This window comes from Elephantulus edwardii, unplaced genomic scaffold (genome assembly GCF_000299155.1).
Source record: "Elephantulus edwardii isolate Elephantulus edwardi_28Jun2011 unplaced genomic scaffold, EleEdw1.0 scaffold00086, whole genome shotgun sequence".
Taxonomy (NCBI): domain Eukaryota; kingdom Metazoa; phylum Chordata; class Mammalia; order Macroscelidea; family Macroscelididae; genus Elephantulus; species Elephantulus edwardii.
Window position 1 is genome coordinate 9,257,292 of NW_006399836.1, and position 14,437 is coordinate 9,271,728.

General features: G+C 48.4%; 1 protein-coding gene across 1 annotated transcript in view; it reads left to right on the forward strand.

Moving 5' to 3' along the window:
* The first annotated feature begins 12,908 nt into the window (after nt 1-12,908).
* CARD10 (caspase recruitment domain family, member 10) overlaps nt 12,909-14,437 on the forward strand; it is a 35,072-nt gene continuing 33,543 nt past the window's right edge. The window contains exon 1 of the mRNA XM_006890220.1: nt 12,909-12,932. Within this exon, the coding sequence (XP_006890282.1) occupies nt 12,909-12,932 (24 nt within the window). The remainder of the gene's footprint in view (nt 12,933-14,437) is intronic.

Below are 14,437 nucleotides of genomic sequence, written 5' to 3' on the forward strand. Positions count from 1 at the left end.
TTGCAAGGGTGGAGGGATAGATAGCACAGGAGAGGAAGACCCTGGGTGAGATGGATTGACTCAGTAACTAGGGTAATGGGAGTAGGTGTGTCTGAGTCAGAGAGACTGGCTCAGGATAGGACAGGATTCAGAGCTGTTGTACATAGGGTTGCTATGACTCACAGGTGACTCAATGGTACATAGCAACAACAAAATTCATATAAATCATTAATTTTAATGCAGTACAATGTAGCTTCTTCTTTTAATGATCAATGCTTTGTTGTTGGTTTAAGAAACTTGCCTCTTCCAAGGTCATGCTTGCACTTTCTCCTAAAGCCTTATTTTTTAATTTATATTTTTATATTTCAATCTGGAATTTATTTGTTTGTGGCATGAGGTTGTTGTTAGGTTGAGTTGAATACGACCTATATAGTGAGTGACCTGATGAATGGCAGGTTTGAACAGTCCTATCCTGTGCTGTCCTCACATTTCCATCATGATGTTGCCTATTGGTTCATTGGTAAGAGTCTTTGTTTTCTTGACATTTAGATGCAATCTACACTGAAGGCTGCATTCCTTGATCTTCTGCAACAAGTGCTACAAGTCCTCCTCACTTTCAGCAAGCAAGATTGTGTCATCTGCATAATGCAGGTTATTGATGAGTCTCTCTCCAATCTTGATGCCACATTACTCTTCACAGAGTCCAACTTCTCAAAGAAGTTTCTCGCATACAGATTGAACATATATGGAGACAGAATACAATCCTGATGCACTCCTGTTTTAATTTTAAACCCCCTCACTCCCTAAAGATGTCCATGTCGTAACACCTGGAACCTGTGAAGGTTACCTTGGAAGGCAAAGTCATACAGGGTTACCACGTGAAGGATGTGGTGATGGAAAGATCAACCTGCATTACCCAAGTGGGTCCAGGGTGTCACATTTAAGAAGATAACCTCACACAACCTCACACAGAGCAGAAAGCCAGAGGGAGAGTGGGCAGAGGGTGGTGTGGAGATGGAAGCCTTGAAGACTGGGGGGATTCAGCTACCAGAAACTCCCCTGGGGCTTTCAGAGAGTAGGACCCTCCTTGATTTGGGTCCCTTGACACTGATTTCAGACTTCTGGGCCCCAGCACTGTGGGAGAATAGAATTATTTTGCTTGAGGTTATAACGTCCACAGGACGCGAAGAGATTCCATCTGACTGGAAAGACCATCCTTTCCCATTGCCCGGCTGCTCACCTCTGCCCCAGCCAGGTGGCGGCAGGTGTGGGTCGAATTCTGGGCTCTGCTCTGCTTCTTTTTAGTCCGCTCTTCCACCAGCACCACGTCACAAGGTCTAAATTACCGGACTTTAAACAATCCTTCCTATCTGGTACAGAAAATCCTCTAGGTTTGTTCTTTACGCCTTTTTATGCAAGTGGCTTTTCTCTGGCATTTTCATATAAATGCCGGAATCACCTTATTAAGTTCTGGGAGGGAAGGGGCAGAATTTTGATTAGGATTGCATTGCATTTGTAATTCAGGGGGAAATGATAGCTTCGTACTGAGTCTTCCAGCCCATGAACATGGTACATCCCTGCATTTATTTAGGTCTTACTTAATTGCACACAGCATTTTTATTTTAATCTTTGGGAAATTATGTTGCCATTCACACATAGCAGAATTCACCTGTTTAAAATGTACAACTCAGTGGCCATTAGTATAATTACAAGATTGCATCACTGTGACCACTGGTTGCAGAACATTTTCGTCACCCTCAAAACTAGAGAGCTGTTGAGAAAGACATGAGATGGAAGGAGCTCGTGGCTGCAGCAGTGGCTCGAGCGCAGGGAGAGCGTGAGGGTGGCGTGGGTTCGGAGGCGGTTCGTGCTGTTGTCCACCAACTCCATGTCTCCTCACGACAACGGAAACCCCGGTCTCATTAACAGTAATCCCCGATTTTCTTACCCCCTAATCCCTGTAACCTCTAATCTACGGTCTGTCCCAACGGTTTGCCTATGCTAGACTTTCCATATAAATCATATTCTACAATCTGTGGCCTTTTATGGCTAGCTTCTTTCAACTAGCATATTTCCATGCTTCATCTACCTAATAATATCCCATCATACGAATATAGGGCGTTCTGTTGGTATAATTTATAGGGAATCGTGCAGGCTAAATCAAAGGTGATGTTGTTGTTATGTGCCCTCGAGTTGCTGGCAATTCATAACGACCCTATGTACAACAGCCCTGAACCCTGCTCTATCCTGTGCCAACCTTATTGTCTCTGAAAGACATGCCCCCATTACCCTGGTCACTGAATCAATCCATCTCATCGAGAGTCTTCTTCTTTTGCACTGTCCCTCTAACCTCCCAAGCATGACGTCCCTCTCCAAGGACTGGTTCCTGCTTGCAACATGTCCAAAGTATGTCAGATGAAACTTCAGAATCCTTGCCTTCAAGGAGCAGGCTGGCTTCACCCTCTCTAGGATGAACCTGTTTCTTCTCCTAGAAGTCCATGGTATATTCAATACTCTTCTCCAGCACCACAGCTCAAAGGCATCAATTCTCCTTCTATCATCCTTAGTCATGGTCCAGCTTTCTAGCAAGTAATTGCAAAGACGATGGCCTGGATCTGGCAAACCTTAGTCTCCAGACTGACATTGTTGCTCTTCAGTACTCTGGAGATGTCCCTGATAGCACACTTTCCCAATGCAATTTTTCCTTTAATTTCCTGGCTGTTGGTACCAAGAGGCAGTGTTAGGGTCAGAATAACTGGGTGGGTCAGGCATGGGAGGAGGCTGGACAGGAGTGCGGAGGCAGATGCAACAAGATAAGGTAGGTCTGAGGATTCGTGTTAACCGATGGACTGGACGGCAGAGATCCAAGGAAGTGGCGAGGACTGAGCACAACCCCAATCAGAACCAGGGGACCAATGACATTAGACCACACAGGGCCTCGTAGTCCTGGTAGATGCTGTCCCCGGAAGTAGCCTGACTCGTACTTCAGGCTCATGAACAATGTCAAGAATAACAGACTGGAAGCACCCTTTGAACTTGCCTCGACATCAGCCATCGTCAAGCCTGAGAGTATATCCAAAGGCCAGCTGCCAATATTTTGCCACTCCCTCTGTGACCAAGGGGCTTTCTCTACCTCTCTGTGTCAGACAATGACCTATCTTGCTCTCTGGGATGTGTCTTGTCTTCCAAAACTATCTTTGTTTCACCCTCACACCTGTCTCCTCGCCTTCCCTCTCAGCTGCGTGCTCTAACTAGGGCTTGGCCTGCATGGGGATTATTTTTGATCAGGATATAATCAGGAAAATCAGAGGATTTACCTACAGCAATCGCCTGTTGTCTCCCACCTGGCTGGACTCCTCAGCCGGGCAAGTGAGGCTGAACCGGGACGTTCACCACACCTAACAGGTGGCACCCCTGGCATTTCCAATCACCAGTGATGCCAACAGAGAAAGATGGACAATCTCCTTCTGTGCAATTTACAGCCTCCTGAAAACCTGCTGGAGAGTCAGCTGTGCATTGTTTACAATCTGATAGCAATAAGTTTGAGTTTGTGCAGCTAAACCCACCAACACCAAGCCTACTTCCTTTGAGTTCAGATCGAACCTCCCCTCTGGATCCCCAAGCCCGCAAATCTTTACAGATTTGTGGGAAATGATGGCCCATCCTCCGTCCTGGGTCACAGCTGGTCGATTTGAACTGCCAGCTTGCCCGCTAGCAGTGTACGTCACCAGAGAACCTCAGCACACAAATACATCACATTTTATTTACCCACTTGTCAACGAGCAGACGTGTCGGCTATTTGCACGTCTCACTAGCACGGCTAATGCTGCCCTGGACATTTGCGTCCCTGCTTTTACATGGACATATGCTTTCAGTTCTGCCAGGTAATATTTCTGGGCATGAAACAGCCGGGTCTTATGGTAATTCTGTATTTACCTTCTGGCGGGATCGCTAAAGGGTTTCTAAAAAGCAGCTGCACCTTTTACAGCACTACCAGCCAGGCCCCAGGCTTGCAACTTCCCCGTGTCCAAACGTGTCTCCTCCCAGATATGCGTTTGGTCTGCTCTCATTGGGGAATGGATTGTCTTCCTTACTTAACGAGGCGGGCTTAGTATAGGGCGTATCTTGATGAAACAAGTGAGCAGAGCAAGAGGTAAGATAATAATAGATGCCAAGACCATGGAGATGGAAACAAAGACCTGCCTTCAAAGCGGACTCTGGAGAGAAAACTTCCCCTAAAGGCATCTCTCAGGACTTGTGGTACTTCTGTTACAAAGCCCTAGAGAACTAAGACCCTCACCACACGGTTCTGGTTTATCTAGTTGATAAATGGTGGGTGTAAAGTGGCCTCTTTTTGTGGTTTTGATTTGCCTTTCCCCAACGCTCACCACACAGTAGCATGAAGATCTTGGGCCTCTTTTGTTTGCTTTATTCCCAGGGAGTTGATGTCCTTAATGCTCCTGTAAATGCTCTCATTTTTCTCAATGTTCCTTTCCATTTGTTTGCGGCTGCTTGGGAAAAATACAGCTGATGTTTCTTATTGATCTTGTCTTCGTTATTTACTGCATATACAAACATCAAGAGTGGGTGGCTTTCGGGGATGGAAATGGATATATAGTCTCAATCCGTGGGCTCCAAGTTCAAATCAGGGTTTGTTCATGCGGCTTCTCTTTGTGGATGTTACTCTGAGTTTCTGTTTCTGGGAGCCCTTGGGTTTTTTGTTGCTGTTTTTTTGTTTGTTTGTTTGTTTGTTTTATTCTTGTTGACAACCTTCACATGGCCCCTGTGCCCTACTCTTTTTTTTTTTTTAATTACAATGAAAAGAAAAAAATTATTAAAAAGTTCCATCTGTGCTTTTCTATATGTAAACTTAGAAACATTAAATTTGAAAAAAAAGAGCCTATCACGCCCAGTGCTGTCATGCTGGAACTAATGCATAGCTGACACTCTAGTGGGTTTTTGGAGGCTAAAGATTGCATAGAAGGAGACTGCATTTTTCTCCTGGAATCCATTGGTGCTTTCAAATTGCCAGGGAGGCATTATCCTTGGCTTAACAGTGCAGCTCCTGAAGGACTCTGTCAACAGTTCAGTATCACAGATTTATGTCATGTACTTTATTATTTTTTTTTTTTAATGTCATGAGAATTGATGCCTTTGAGCTGTGGTTCTCTACTCTGTGTCTTTTAATAATTCAGAAGAGATGAGTTTTAGAACTCACCCTATACTGGTATGACTTATCAGTATTACAAGAACAACAAGCCTGTTTCCAAAAAAGGGACATATGAAAAGCTGAATTTGACTCATGGAGCTTTTATTGCACAGAGCAGAATGTTCCCATCTATAGTTTCCAAGGCTGTAAATAAAGATAATTACTAATTTATATTTTATTTGAGTGAAGAAGGTTTTACAAATCATCTTGGTTTTTCATACAATCATTCATTGGCTATTGGTTTTCTAACATAAATTACCATTGATTAATGTAATCCACAAATGGCAATGTCTGTCAAGGATCTCTCCAGAGTGCTAAAGAGCAATGATGTCAGTCTAGGGACTAAGGTGTGCCCTACGCAGACCATGGTCTTTTCAGTAGTTTGCTATGCACTTGAGAACTGGACAGTGAATAATGATGCCAGAAGAATTGATGTCTTTGAGTTGTGGCTCTGGAGAAGATTACTGAACATACCATGGACTGCCAAGAGAACAAACAAAGGTCTGTCCTTGAGAGGGTGAAACCAGTTGGCTCTTTGGAAACAAAGATTTTGAAGCTCTGTTTGGTATACTTTGGGCTTGTGGCCAGGAGGACTCAGTTCTTGGAGAAGGACATCCTGCTTGGCAGGGCAGAGGTTGAGCGCGGAAGAGGAAGACCCTGGATGAGATGCATTGACACAGTGACTGTGGCAATGGGGTCAAGTGTGTCAGACATGGTGAGGTTGGCTCAGGATAGGGCAGGGTTCAGAGCCATTGGTCACAGGGTCGCTATGAGTTGTAGTTGACTCAGTGGCACATAACAACAACAATCAACTTATCCAGAGAAGCAGCCCGCCATACCCTCTCTCATAGAGTAGCTGGTGGGTTGAACCTCTGTTCTTATGGTAAGCAGTTGTATGCTTGACCGCTGGTCCACCAGGGCTCCAGGGTCATGTTTACAGCTGCCAAGACCAATCCAAGCTAAGCCGCCATGGAGCTATATTTTTTCCCCACGGTTGTGGCATTTCTGAAGCAAATTGCCAGACTTGCTTTGCAGGTGGCTCTGGCAGGATTCAAACCGCCAACCTTTCAGTTAGTAACTGAGCGTATTTTTTGGAAAGCACAACTCTGACCCCTTATCTAGTAAATTAGTGACTTTGCTAAGTCATTAAGGTTCATTGAGAGCTGAACATTCTACATGAGTGTAGACTTAACCACTCCTCTTGTGGGTTCCATTGTTGTTGTCATGTGCTGTTGATTCACCTGTGACTTATGTATCCTCTGTCCAACAGCCCTGAACCCTGCTCCATCCTGTGCCAACCTTATCGTCTCTGACACACCTACCCCCATTACCCTAGTCACTGAGTCAATCCATTTCATCCAGAGTCTTCCTCTTTTGCACTGTCCCCCTCTAAGGACTGGTTCCTCCTTGCAACATGTCCAAAGTATACCAGACGAAGCCTGAGAATCCTTGGCTCCAAGAAGCAGCCTGGTTTCACCCTCTCTAGGATGAACCTGTTTGCTCTCCTGGCAGTCCATGGTATATTCAATTCTCCAGCACCACACAAAGACATCAATTCTCTATCATCTCTAGTGATTGCCCAGCTCTCTGACACATAGCAAGTAACTGTGAAGACGATGGCCTGGATCATATGCACCTTACTCTCCAGACTGACTTCTGCTTATATTTTGACACTTTGCCAGGGTGTGTACAGATTGGGAGTTTTAATTTCTCTCTTCTTGGTTGACCCCTTATCAACCTTAAAACGTTATTTTTATTTCTAGCAATACTCTACTCTCTAATATTGGGGAATCTTTTGAAAATGTTTTTGGGGTCATATTTTTGTGTGTGGTACAGGTCTAGCTTTTTGTTTTCAAGGAGCTTTAGTGGTGCTGTGATTAAAACACTTGGTTGCTAATCAAGAGGTCTGTTTGCCCAGGGTTGTTCTTTGGGGGGAAGATGGAGCAGTCTGCTTCCATGAAGATGGAGCTCTGGAAACACTGGGGCATGTCTGCTCGGTCCTGTGAGTTGGAACCCGGCACAATGGCAATGGGTTTTAATTTTTCTGTATTCTTCTGTTTAAAATACGTTCCTTCTAAGTAGTATACAGTTTTGTGTTTTGTTATTTTTTATGCAGTCTGCTAATTGTATTTTTAACTTGGAATATTAGGTATTATAATTTTTTTTTAAAAAAACCACTGTTATTGTTGTTAATTGGAGTGTTTAGTATTATAATTTTTAAAAACACTGTTTTTTTCTAATTTTATTTTATTAATTTTAATGAACATTTACAGAGAAAAAAAGTGCAACAATGAATGAATGAAAATCCAAAATCTCTGTAAAAACACTGTTGTTGTTGTTGTTGTGTTCTGTTGAGTCATTTGGAGCTCCTGGCCTGGCCTGCTCTGGCGCCGTCCTGACGACCTCCACTTGCTCCATTCTTAAATTTATTTATTCTTATTATTTTTTGTGCATATATATTGTCCCTCCTTCTCCAGCAGAGCATCAGGTGTTTTAGAACCACACACCTCTGGGACTGCAGTGCAGCTTCTTGCCACTAGGCCACCGGCGCTCCCCTCTTGAGTCCACTCTTGTAGCCATGCGTCAGGCCGTCTCCTTGAGGGTCTTCCTCTCTTTCACCGACCCCCTGTTTGACCAGGCAGGATGTCCTCCCCCAGGGACTGCCCCCTCCTGACACCGTGCTCCAAGTACACAGAGGTGAAGCCGCCCACTCCTCCCCTCCGGGGAGCATTCTGGCTGCACTTGTTCTAAGACAGATTTGTTTGTTCTTTTGGCAGCTCAGGAGATGTTCAATATCCTTCACCAAGCCCACAATTCAAAAGCCTCAGCGCTTTAATTTAATCACAGAGAATTGGTTCTTTGAAATGGAAGATGATGTAATCGGATCTTTCATACTTCCACTTTCCCTCCTACCCACAACCCGGTTATTACTGTTTATATTCATTCTCATTTATCGAGGCTTGTAACAGGGGGCCCTGGTGGCACAGTTGCGAAGTACTTGGCTGTTAATCCAAAGTGGAGGTTGGGGAGGCAGACCGTGACGCCACCCCACACTTCTGGGGTCATGGGCTTTCCTAGTGGGTGTGGGCTGTAGGGATAACAGCCAACATTTACTGAACATCTACTCCGCCAAGAGACTGTGCTGAATCCTGTTTGTGCATTAACTCTTTCATTCTCAGACAACTGGTGCGGGGGGGGGGGGAAGCCCAAAAAATCTCTGTTCCCCTAAAAAAACCTCAACCCTCATTGCAGTCAAGGAAGGTTGGGTGCCTTAGTGGGAAGGAATTGCATTGCCAATGCAAAGGTAAGCAGTTCAAATCCACCAGCTGCTCCCTAGGAGAAGGATGAGCAGTCTCCTCCTATGTGATTTACTGCCTCGGAAAACCTGCTGGAGGGTCAGCTATTGGTCATTGAGTTGGTTCCAACTCAGTGGTACACAACAACAACAAAAACAACAACAGTATTACTGCCAAGTCAGATCCAATTCATAGCCGACCCTTAGTGGGTTTCTGAGGCTGTAAATCTCACAGGCAGAGATTGTTTCTTTTTCTCCCTCAGAGCCGCTGGTGGATTTGAACACCCAGAGAGGTGCCACGTCTGGGTCAGCAGTGCAGCTCCCTACATCCTTTGTTGATCCCAGTATAAACCCAAATCCACTGAGGACCAGTCTATCCTGACTTCTAGCTTTCTTCCAGCAGGTTTCTGAAGCTGTAAATCTTTACAAAAGTTATCTCTCTTAGGTGCAAGGCAGCTGGTGGATTTGAACCACTGACCTTTGCAACTGGCAGCCCAACACCTTGCTCACTATGCCACAGGTTTCCTTTCCACAGATGAAGGAGCGCAGTGAGGCTTGAGGGCAGGCAGAGCATATGCTCCCAGCCCCACTTCCTGCTGCAGGTTCCTGTCATTCAGGCTGGCCCCATTGCACAGATGGGGAAAATGAGGCCAAGAGTGGAGACAGCAGTTCCCCAAAGTCCAGGACCAAGCAAGAAGCAGAATGGAGATTTGAACCCAGGTTTCCTCTCCCACCCAGAGGCAGCGCTATCTTTGGAGAGAATGCTGAAGCTCCTTTCTTGGGAAGGAGCAGGCCTTGACCTCAGGGCTCCAGCTTCCTCTCACCAATGGGGAGAAATAACAGTTCCTGCCTTGGGGCTGTGCAGATAGAAAGAGGTCAGCACCTGGCCCGGCTCCCTCCCGAGTATCAGTGTGACAATTATTCACCAGCTCCTGGGAGGGGCCACCCACTCACCTCCTGGGGTGGGGGGCGGCTGAGTCATCAGCAAGTAGGACTGATGGCTTGAAACAGAGCAAGTTAAAGCGAGTGAGAGAGGAAGCGGGCCTTTAAAGCCCAGCCTAGCCCTTCTTGGTATTTGATGCCCTGGGCAAAGCGGTGGTGTATTCACTTCCCCCATCCCTGCAAGGACCTGCACCATCCAGGTGAAAGTGGCTTGGTTAAATCCCAGGGCAGGTTCTAAGTCCTTCTCTTGAGTCCCCTGGGCGACCTGCTGGGCTGGCTCTGATATGGGGTGGGGTGGGGGTTGTGCTGGCAGGTGAAGGAGGATCACAAGCTGGGGGAGGGCTGAGGGACAGAACAGGGCAGCCTGTGTACTGTTTAACATAACACTGGTAATCAGCCTGCACACATTAGCTGTTGTCACCTCCCCAAACCCCAATTTCCTTATCTGAGAAACGAGAAGAATAGGAAGGCCTACTACACAGGTTGGTTAAGCAGATTTAAAGGAGCTAATCCTGGAAAGAGCTAGTGCACAATATGTCCTAAGCTGTCAAAAATGTTTGCTATTGTCACTGAACACAGACTTGGCACGGCACACTGCCGTTATTGTCCCCGCTTCTTGGCTGGGCCTGGGAGGCCTGCCCAGAGTCGTGGCCTCAACAGAAGCGGCCAGCTGGAATTTGAACCCGAGCCTGTGTGACCCCAAAGTCCCAGCCAGCAGCCGGAGAAGGCACGCCAGCCCCGGAGGCCTGGGTGACTCAGCCTGCAGGGCCCCAGCCCCGCCCATTCCCGCTGACTCACCCGCACTGATTCCTCTAGGGCCTTTCTCCGGAATGCTGGGCCCAGGTGCAACAACAACAAACAACAATAACAGATTAACGCTGCTGAGAATTTCATTTTCCTTGGATCCACAAGCAATGCCTGTGGGAGCAGCACTCAAGAAATTACCTGATGGCTGTTGTATTGCATTGGATAAAGCTACTGCAAAAGACTGAAAGGACTGAAGAGCAAAGATGCCACTTTGAAGTCTAAGGGGCGCCCGGCCCCAAGCCATGATCTTTTTCAGTTGCTTCAGCATTAGTAGTGCAGTCGTTAAGCTCTTGGCTGCAAATCGAAAAGCTGACGGTTTGAATCCACCAGCCGCTCCATGGGAGACAGGTAGGGCTATCTGCTTCCGGAAAGATTTCCAGCCTTGGAGACCAGTTCTGCCCTGTCCTGCAGGCTCTTTATGAGTCAGGACTGACGCGGCGTCAGTGCACGTAGGAAAGCTGGACCGTGAACCAGACAGACCAAAGGAGAACTGATGCCGTTGAATTAAGATGACGGGGAAGGGTGTTGACTGTCCTGTGGACCATCAGAAGAACAAACAGATCTGCCCTGGCAGAAGAAGGCAAGCTAGAATGTCCCTTAGATGACGAGACTTGGTCTCACAAACTTTGGTCAGGATTTAGTAGAGAGTCAGTGACAAAGAAGAAAATCTTCAAAGAGATGAAACGACACAGAACAGTAACTACAACAGTGGACTCCAGCACAGCAGCAAACAGAGGAAGGTCTCGCATTCATAGGTCAGAACCTGCTTGATGGCTTTCAGCAACAACGGTTATCATAGGTGGCATTCCTGGGAGGCTGCCTTCTCCTCCAGGAAGTCCTCCGTGATAATCCCTGTGGGTGGCCCTCTCGGGTCACCAGCCTCTGACTAGGGAGGAAGTGTGAAGACTGTGTGAGCAGGCAGGGCTCTCCCTCTTACTAGACCAGGGTGCAGTCAGGGAAACCAAGTCACAGAGGGGGACTGTCGTGTGCTCAAGTTGGAAACGGCACAAAGAGGTGAGGCCAGGCTTGAGAAGGTCACTTCCAGCTGTCCTACTCCTCTATGTTCTGACTCTCTCCCCCGACCCCAGCCTCACACGCTGCCCAAGGCCCGGTGGCCCTCAGAGCTCTGTAATCGGTCCGCTTGGGGTGAGGGTGAGTCAGCATTCAGCGTTTTCGCTCATGCGGCCAAGGCTGCAGGCTTAGGGGTGGGATGGTGGCCATGGGGAAAGAGAAGCAGGGACCGTGGGCCCTCCTCCCGCGCCTGCCCTGCCTGTAACCCTGAAACCAAGAGATGAAGTCACTTTCCCAAGACCAGAGGGTGGCTCTTCCACTTCCCTGGGCCTGGACCTCGGCCTCAGTTTCCCCATTTAAGGCCCTGGGTCCTGTGACTCTTGTGGAACTCTTTAGCTACGGAACGGAACGGGCCCCTTGATAGTCATCTCTGGGGGGAGGGGACTGGCTGGGGGGACTGGTTGGGTGTGGAGGGGACTAGCTGGGTAGCGAGGGGGCTCTGGGGTTTGCTCTCTGCTGGGAGCCTGCTCTGAGGCAGCCCTCTCGCTGAAGTTCCTGGTTTCCTTGCACGGCTGATGTTGTTAAGTGCTGTCATCTAGGACTCGCAGTTCTGAACCCTGCCCTCTCTTGAGCCAACCCCACTGTCTCCGACACAGCTGACCTGTTGCCACAGTCACTGTGTCCATCCATCTCATTCAGGGTCTTCCCCCTCTGTGCTGACCCTCTACCCTTCCAAACATGAGGCCCTGCATGGCACTGGTCCCACTTCCCAGATGTAGAGACTGCCAGGGGAAGGCAGTTGTTCGAGGGGACCTAGGTGAGGCCACAGGAGATGCTGCAGTACTTTCCCTGTTCCCACATAGTCCTGGGGTCACCTTCTCTTCAGACAAGGAAACTGAGGCTCAGGGAGAGACAGCAGTCATGGGGGGCCAGGGTGTGCTAGGCCTCAGGTCTCAGATTGAGCCCAGCTGGTTTTCCCACCATGGTGCCTTCTTTCCAGACGTGATTGTAGAGAGCAGATGGGTGTCACTGAGCCCGCAGGAGGCCAGCATGGAAGCAGTGCTCTACCCACAGTGCTGTGGGCATCGGGGACTGAGGCAGAGGCGGAGGCTAGGCCTGGGTGGGATGTTTGTGGGGAAGTGAGTGCCTGGCTTCCCCGGGACAACACCCACAGAGGGAGAGGGTGAGGGCAAGTGTGTGTGTGTGTGTGTGTGTGTGTGTGTGTGTGTGTGTGTGTGTAAGAGGGAGAGAGAGAAAGAGACTGTGTTTGGGAGTGTCTGTGTCTCTAAATGAGACTGTGTGTGTCTGAGAGCATCTGTTTTTCTGTCTGTCCTTGAGAGTATATGAGTGTGACCATGAGGGTTTCAGGGTCACTGACAGTGTGTATGTGTCTCTGGGTAAATGTCACTGTGAGGGTGTGAGTGTGAGTTCAGCCTTCTCAGGAGGACTGGGCACCTGGGGCACCCAGTACCCATCCTACTCAGACCCAGGCCCCCTCATGTCGCTGCCCCTCGCTGCCAGCTGCTTGTTTCCGTGCCTTATCTCCAGGCCCTGTTTCTTGATGAGAAAATAATTAACCACAGGCTCATTTTCCAAGACTCCCATTCTGTTCTGAAAACAGGCACAATGAGCTGGTGGGAGGAGGCGCTCCCCGGGGGAGGGCAGATGGAGGCCAGGGCAGTGGGTGAGGTGGGCGTAGAGAGAAGGTGGGAGGTGAAGGGGGCACAGCAGGGAGGGGAGAGAAAGGCGGGCGCCGGGCTCTGACCTCACCCACTGCGGCCTCTCTTTGGACGAGCTTCTCCTCTCTCAAGCCTCTGCTTCCTCCTTTTTAGTTGCGGAATTTGCACTAGAATTTCGTGTTTCCAGTGCATTTCCCCTCGGATATAAACAGGTGATAGCCACAACAAAAACAGTACAAACTTCTGGGCACAAATTTGGTTTGGGAAATGGCACCAGGATATATAAAGTGAAACGGATTGCTTTACTGCAGGATTTTCAGAGCCCCTTTCCCTTGAGAAATTTCTTTGGTTGAGTAATTCCAATGAGATGCACAAAGTTATCTCCTTCAGAATGCCTGTGAGGGGTTTGGGGAGCAATGTATCCCTCTTTTGTACCTGCTGTGCCCCGCTGCCTCTTACCTCCAATAGGTTTCTAATACATGGAGACAAGGAATTGCACATACTAACAGAGGAGTAAGCCATGTACACAGTGGTATGTAATTCAGAAGGTCTGGATACAGACTCATCATGGTAAACAATTAACCATGGGGTTAAAAAAACAACTCCAAACCAACAATAAACCATGCACTGTACCCTAACCATCAGATTCCCAAGAGGGCCAGGTACGGATACAACATTTTTCAAAGGCACTTGCCCTTGACCTCTAGTTTTGCACTAGTGCCACTGACATCTAGAGAACACTCTTTGGGGAAAGTGAGGTTCCAAAGGACAAAAAAAGAAGTCAGCAATGGTGTCCAGGGGGACTCATCCTCAGGTACTCTTCCTACTGCAGCAGGTTCAGGGCTGACCTGGGGCTTAAAGAGAGCAAGTCCTGCCCCAGTTCCCTAGCAGGTCAAGGATTAGGAGTTTAATGAATTAATCCTAATTAGAGACCTCTGGGGGGGCTCAGTGATAAGGCGTTGCCCTGTCAACCCAAAGGCACACGGAATCCACCAGCTCCCCTTCCAGGAGAAAGATGGGCGCAATTTACTGCTTCGGAAAGACGATGAGCTGTAGGTGGGTTCTGAGAGCCAACAGTAGCAACACAACAATTACGAATTAGGTCAGGACTGGGATCAGGAGTCAGCGCTCTTGGGAAAAGCTCCCCACACAGAAGACCTTCTGGCCTTCATACCTGACCAGGGGCTGCTGCTGGGCTTTGGGGATGAGGGAAGGGCTGTTGGCGTTTTGGAAGCATCCAGAACTCTGGTCCCCGACTGGATGGCCATTTCCTGGGAGTGGGAACATGAGGATTGGGAAGAGTGTGGCAAATAAGCGGGGCTGGGATGAGGCATCGGTCGTGGGGGGCTGTGTACGTGACGGATGTGCATGGTGTGACTCGATGGTGTGCTGCGTGTGAGCCCACCTGGCGTGTACCTGTGTGTTTTGTGCCGGGTCCCCCTCCCCCCTACTTCCTGGCCGTGCGCGATGAGGGTGCCAGGGAGCGTGGGCTCGTGGCCGGAGCGGCCGGGGCCG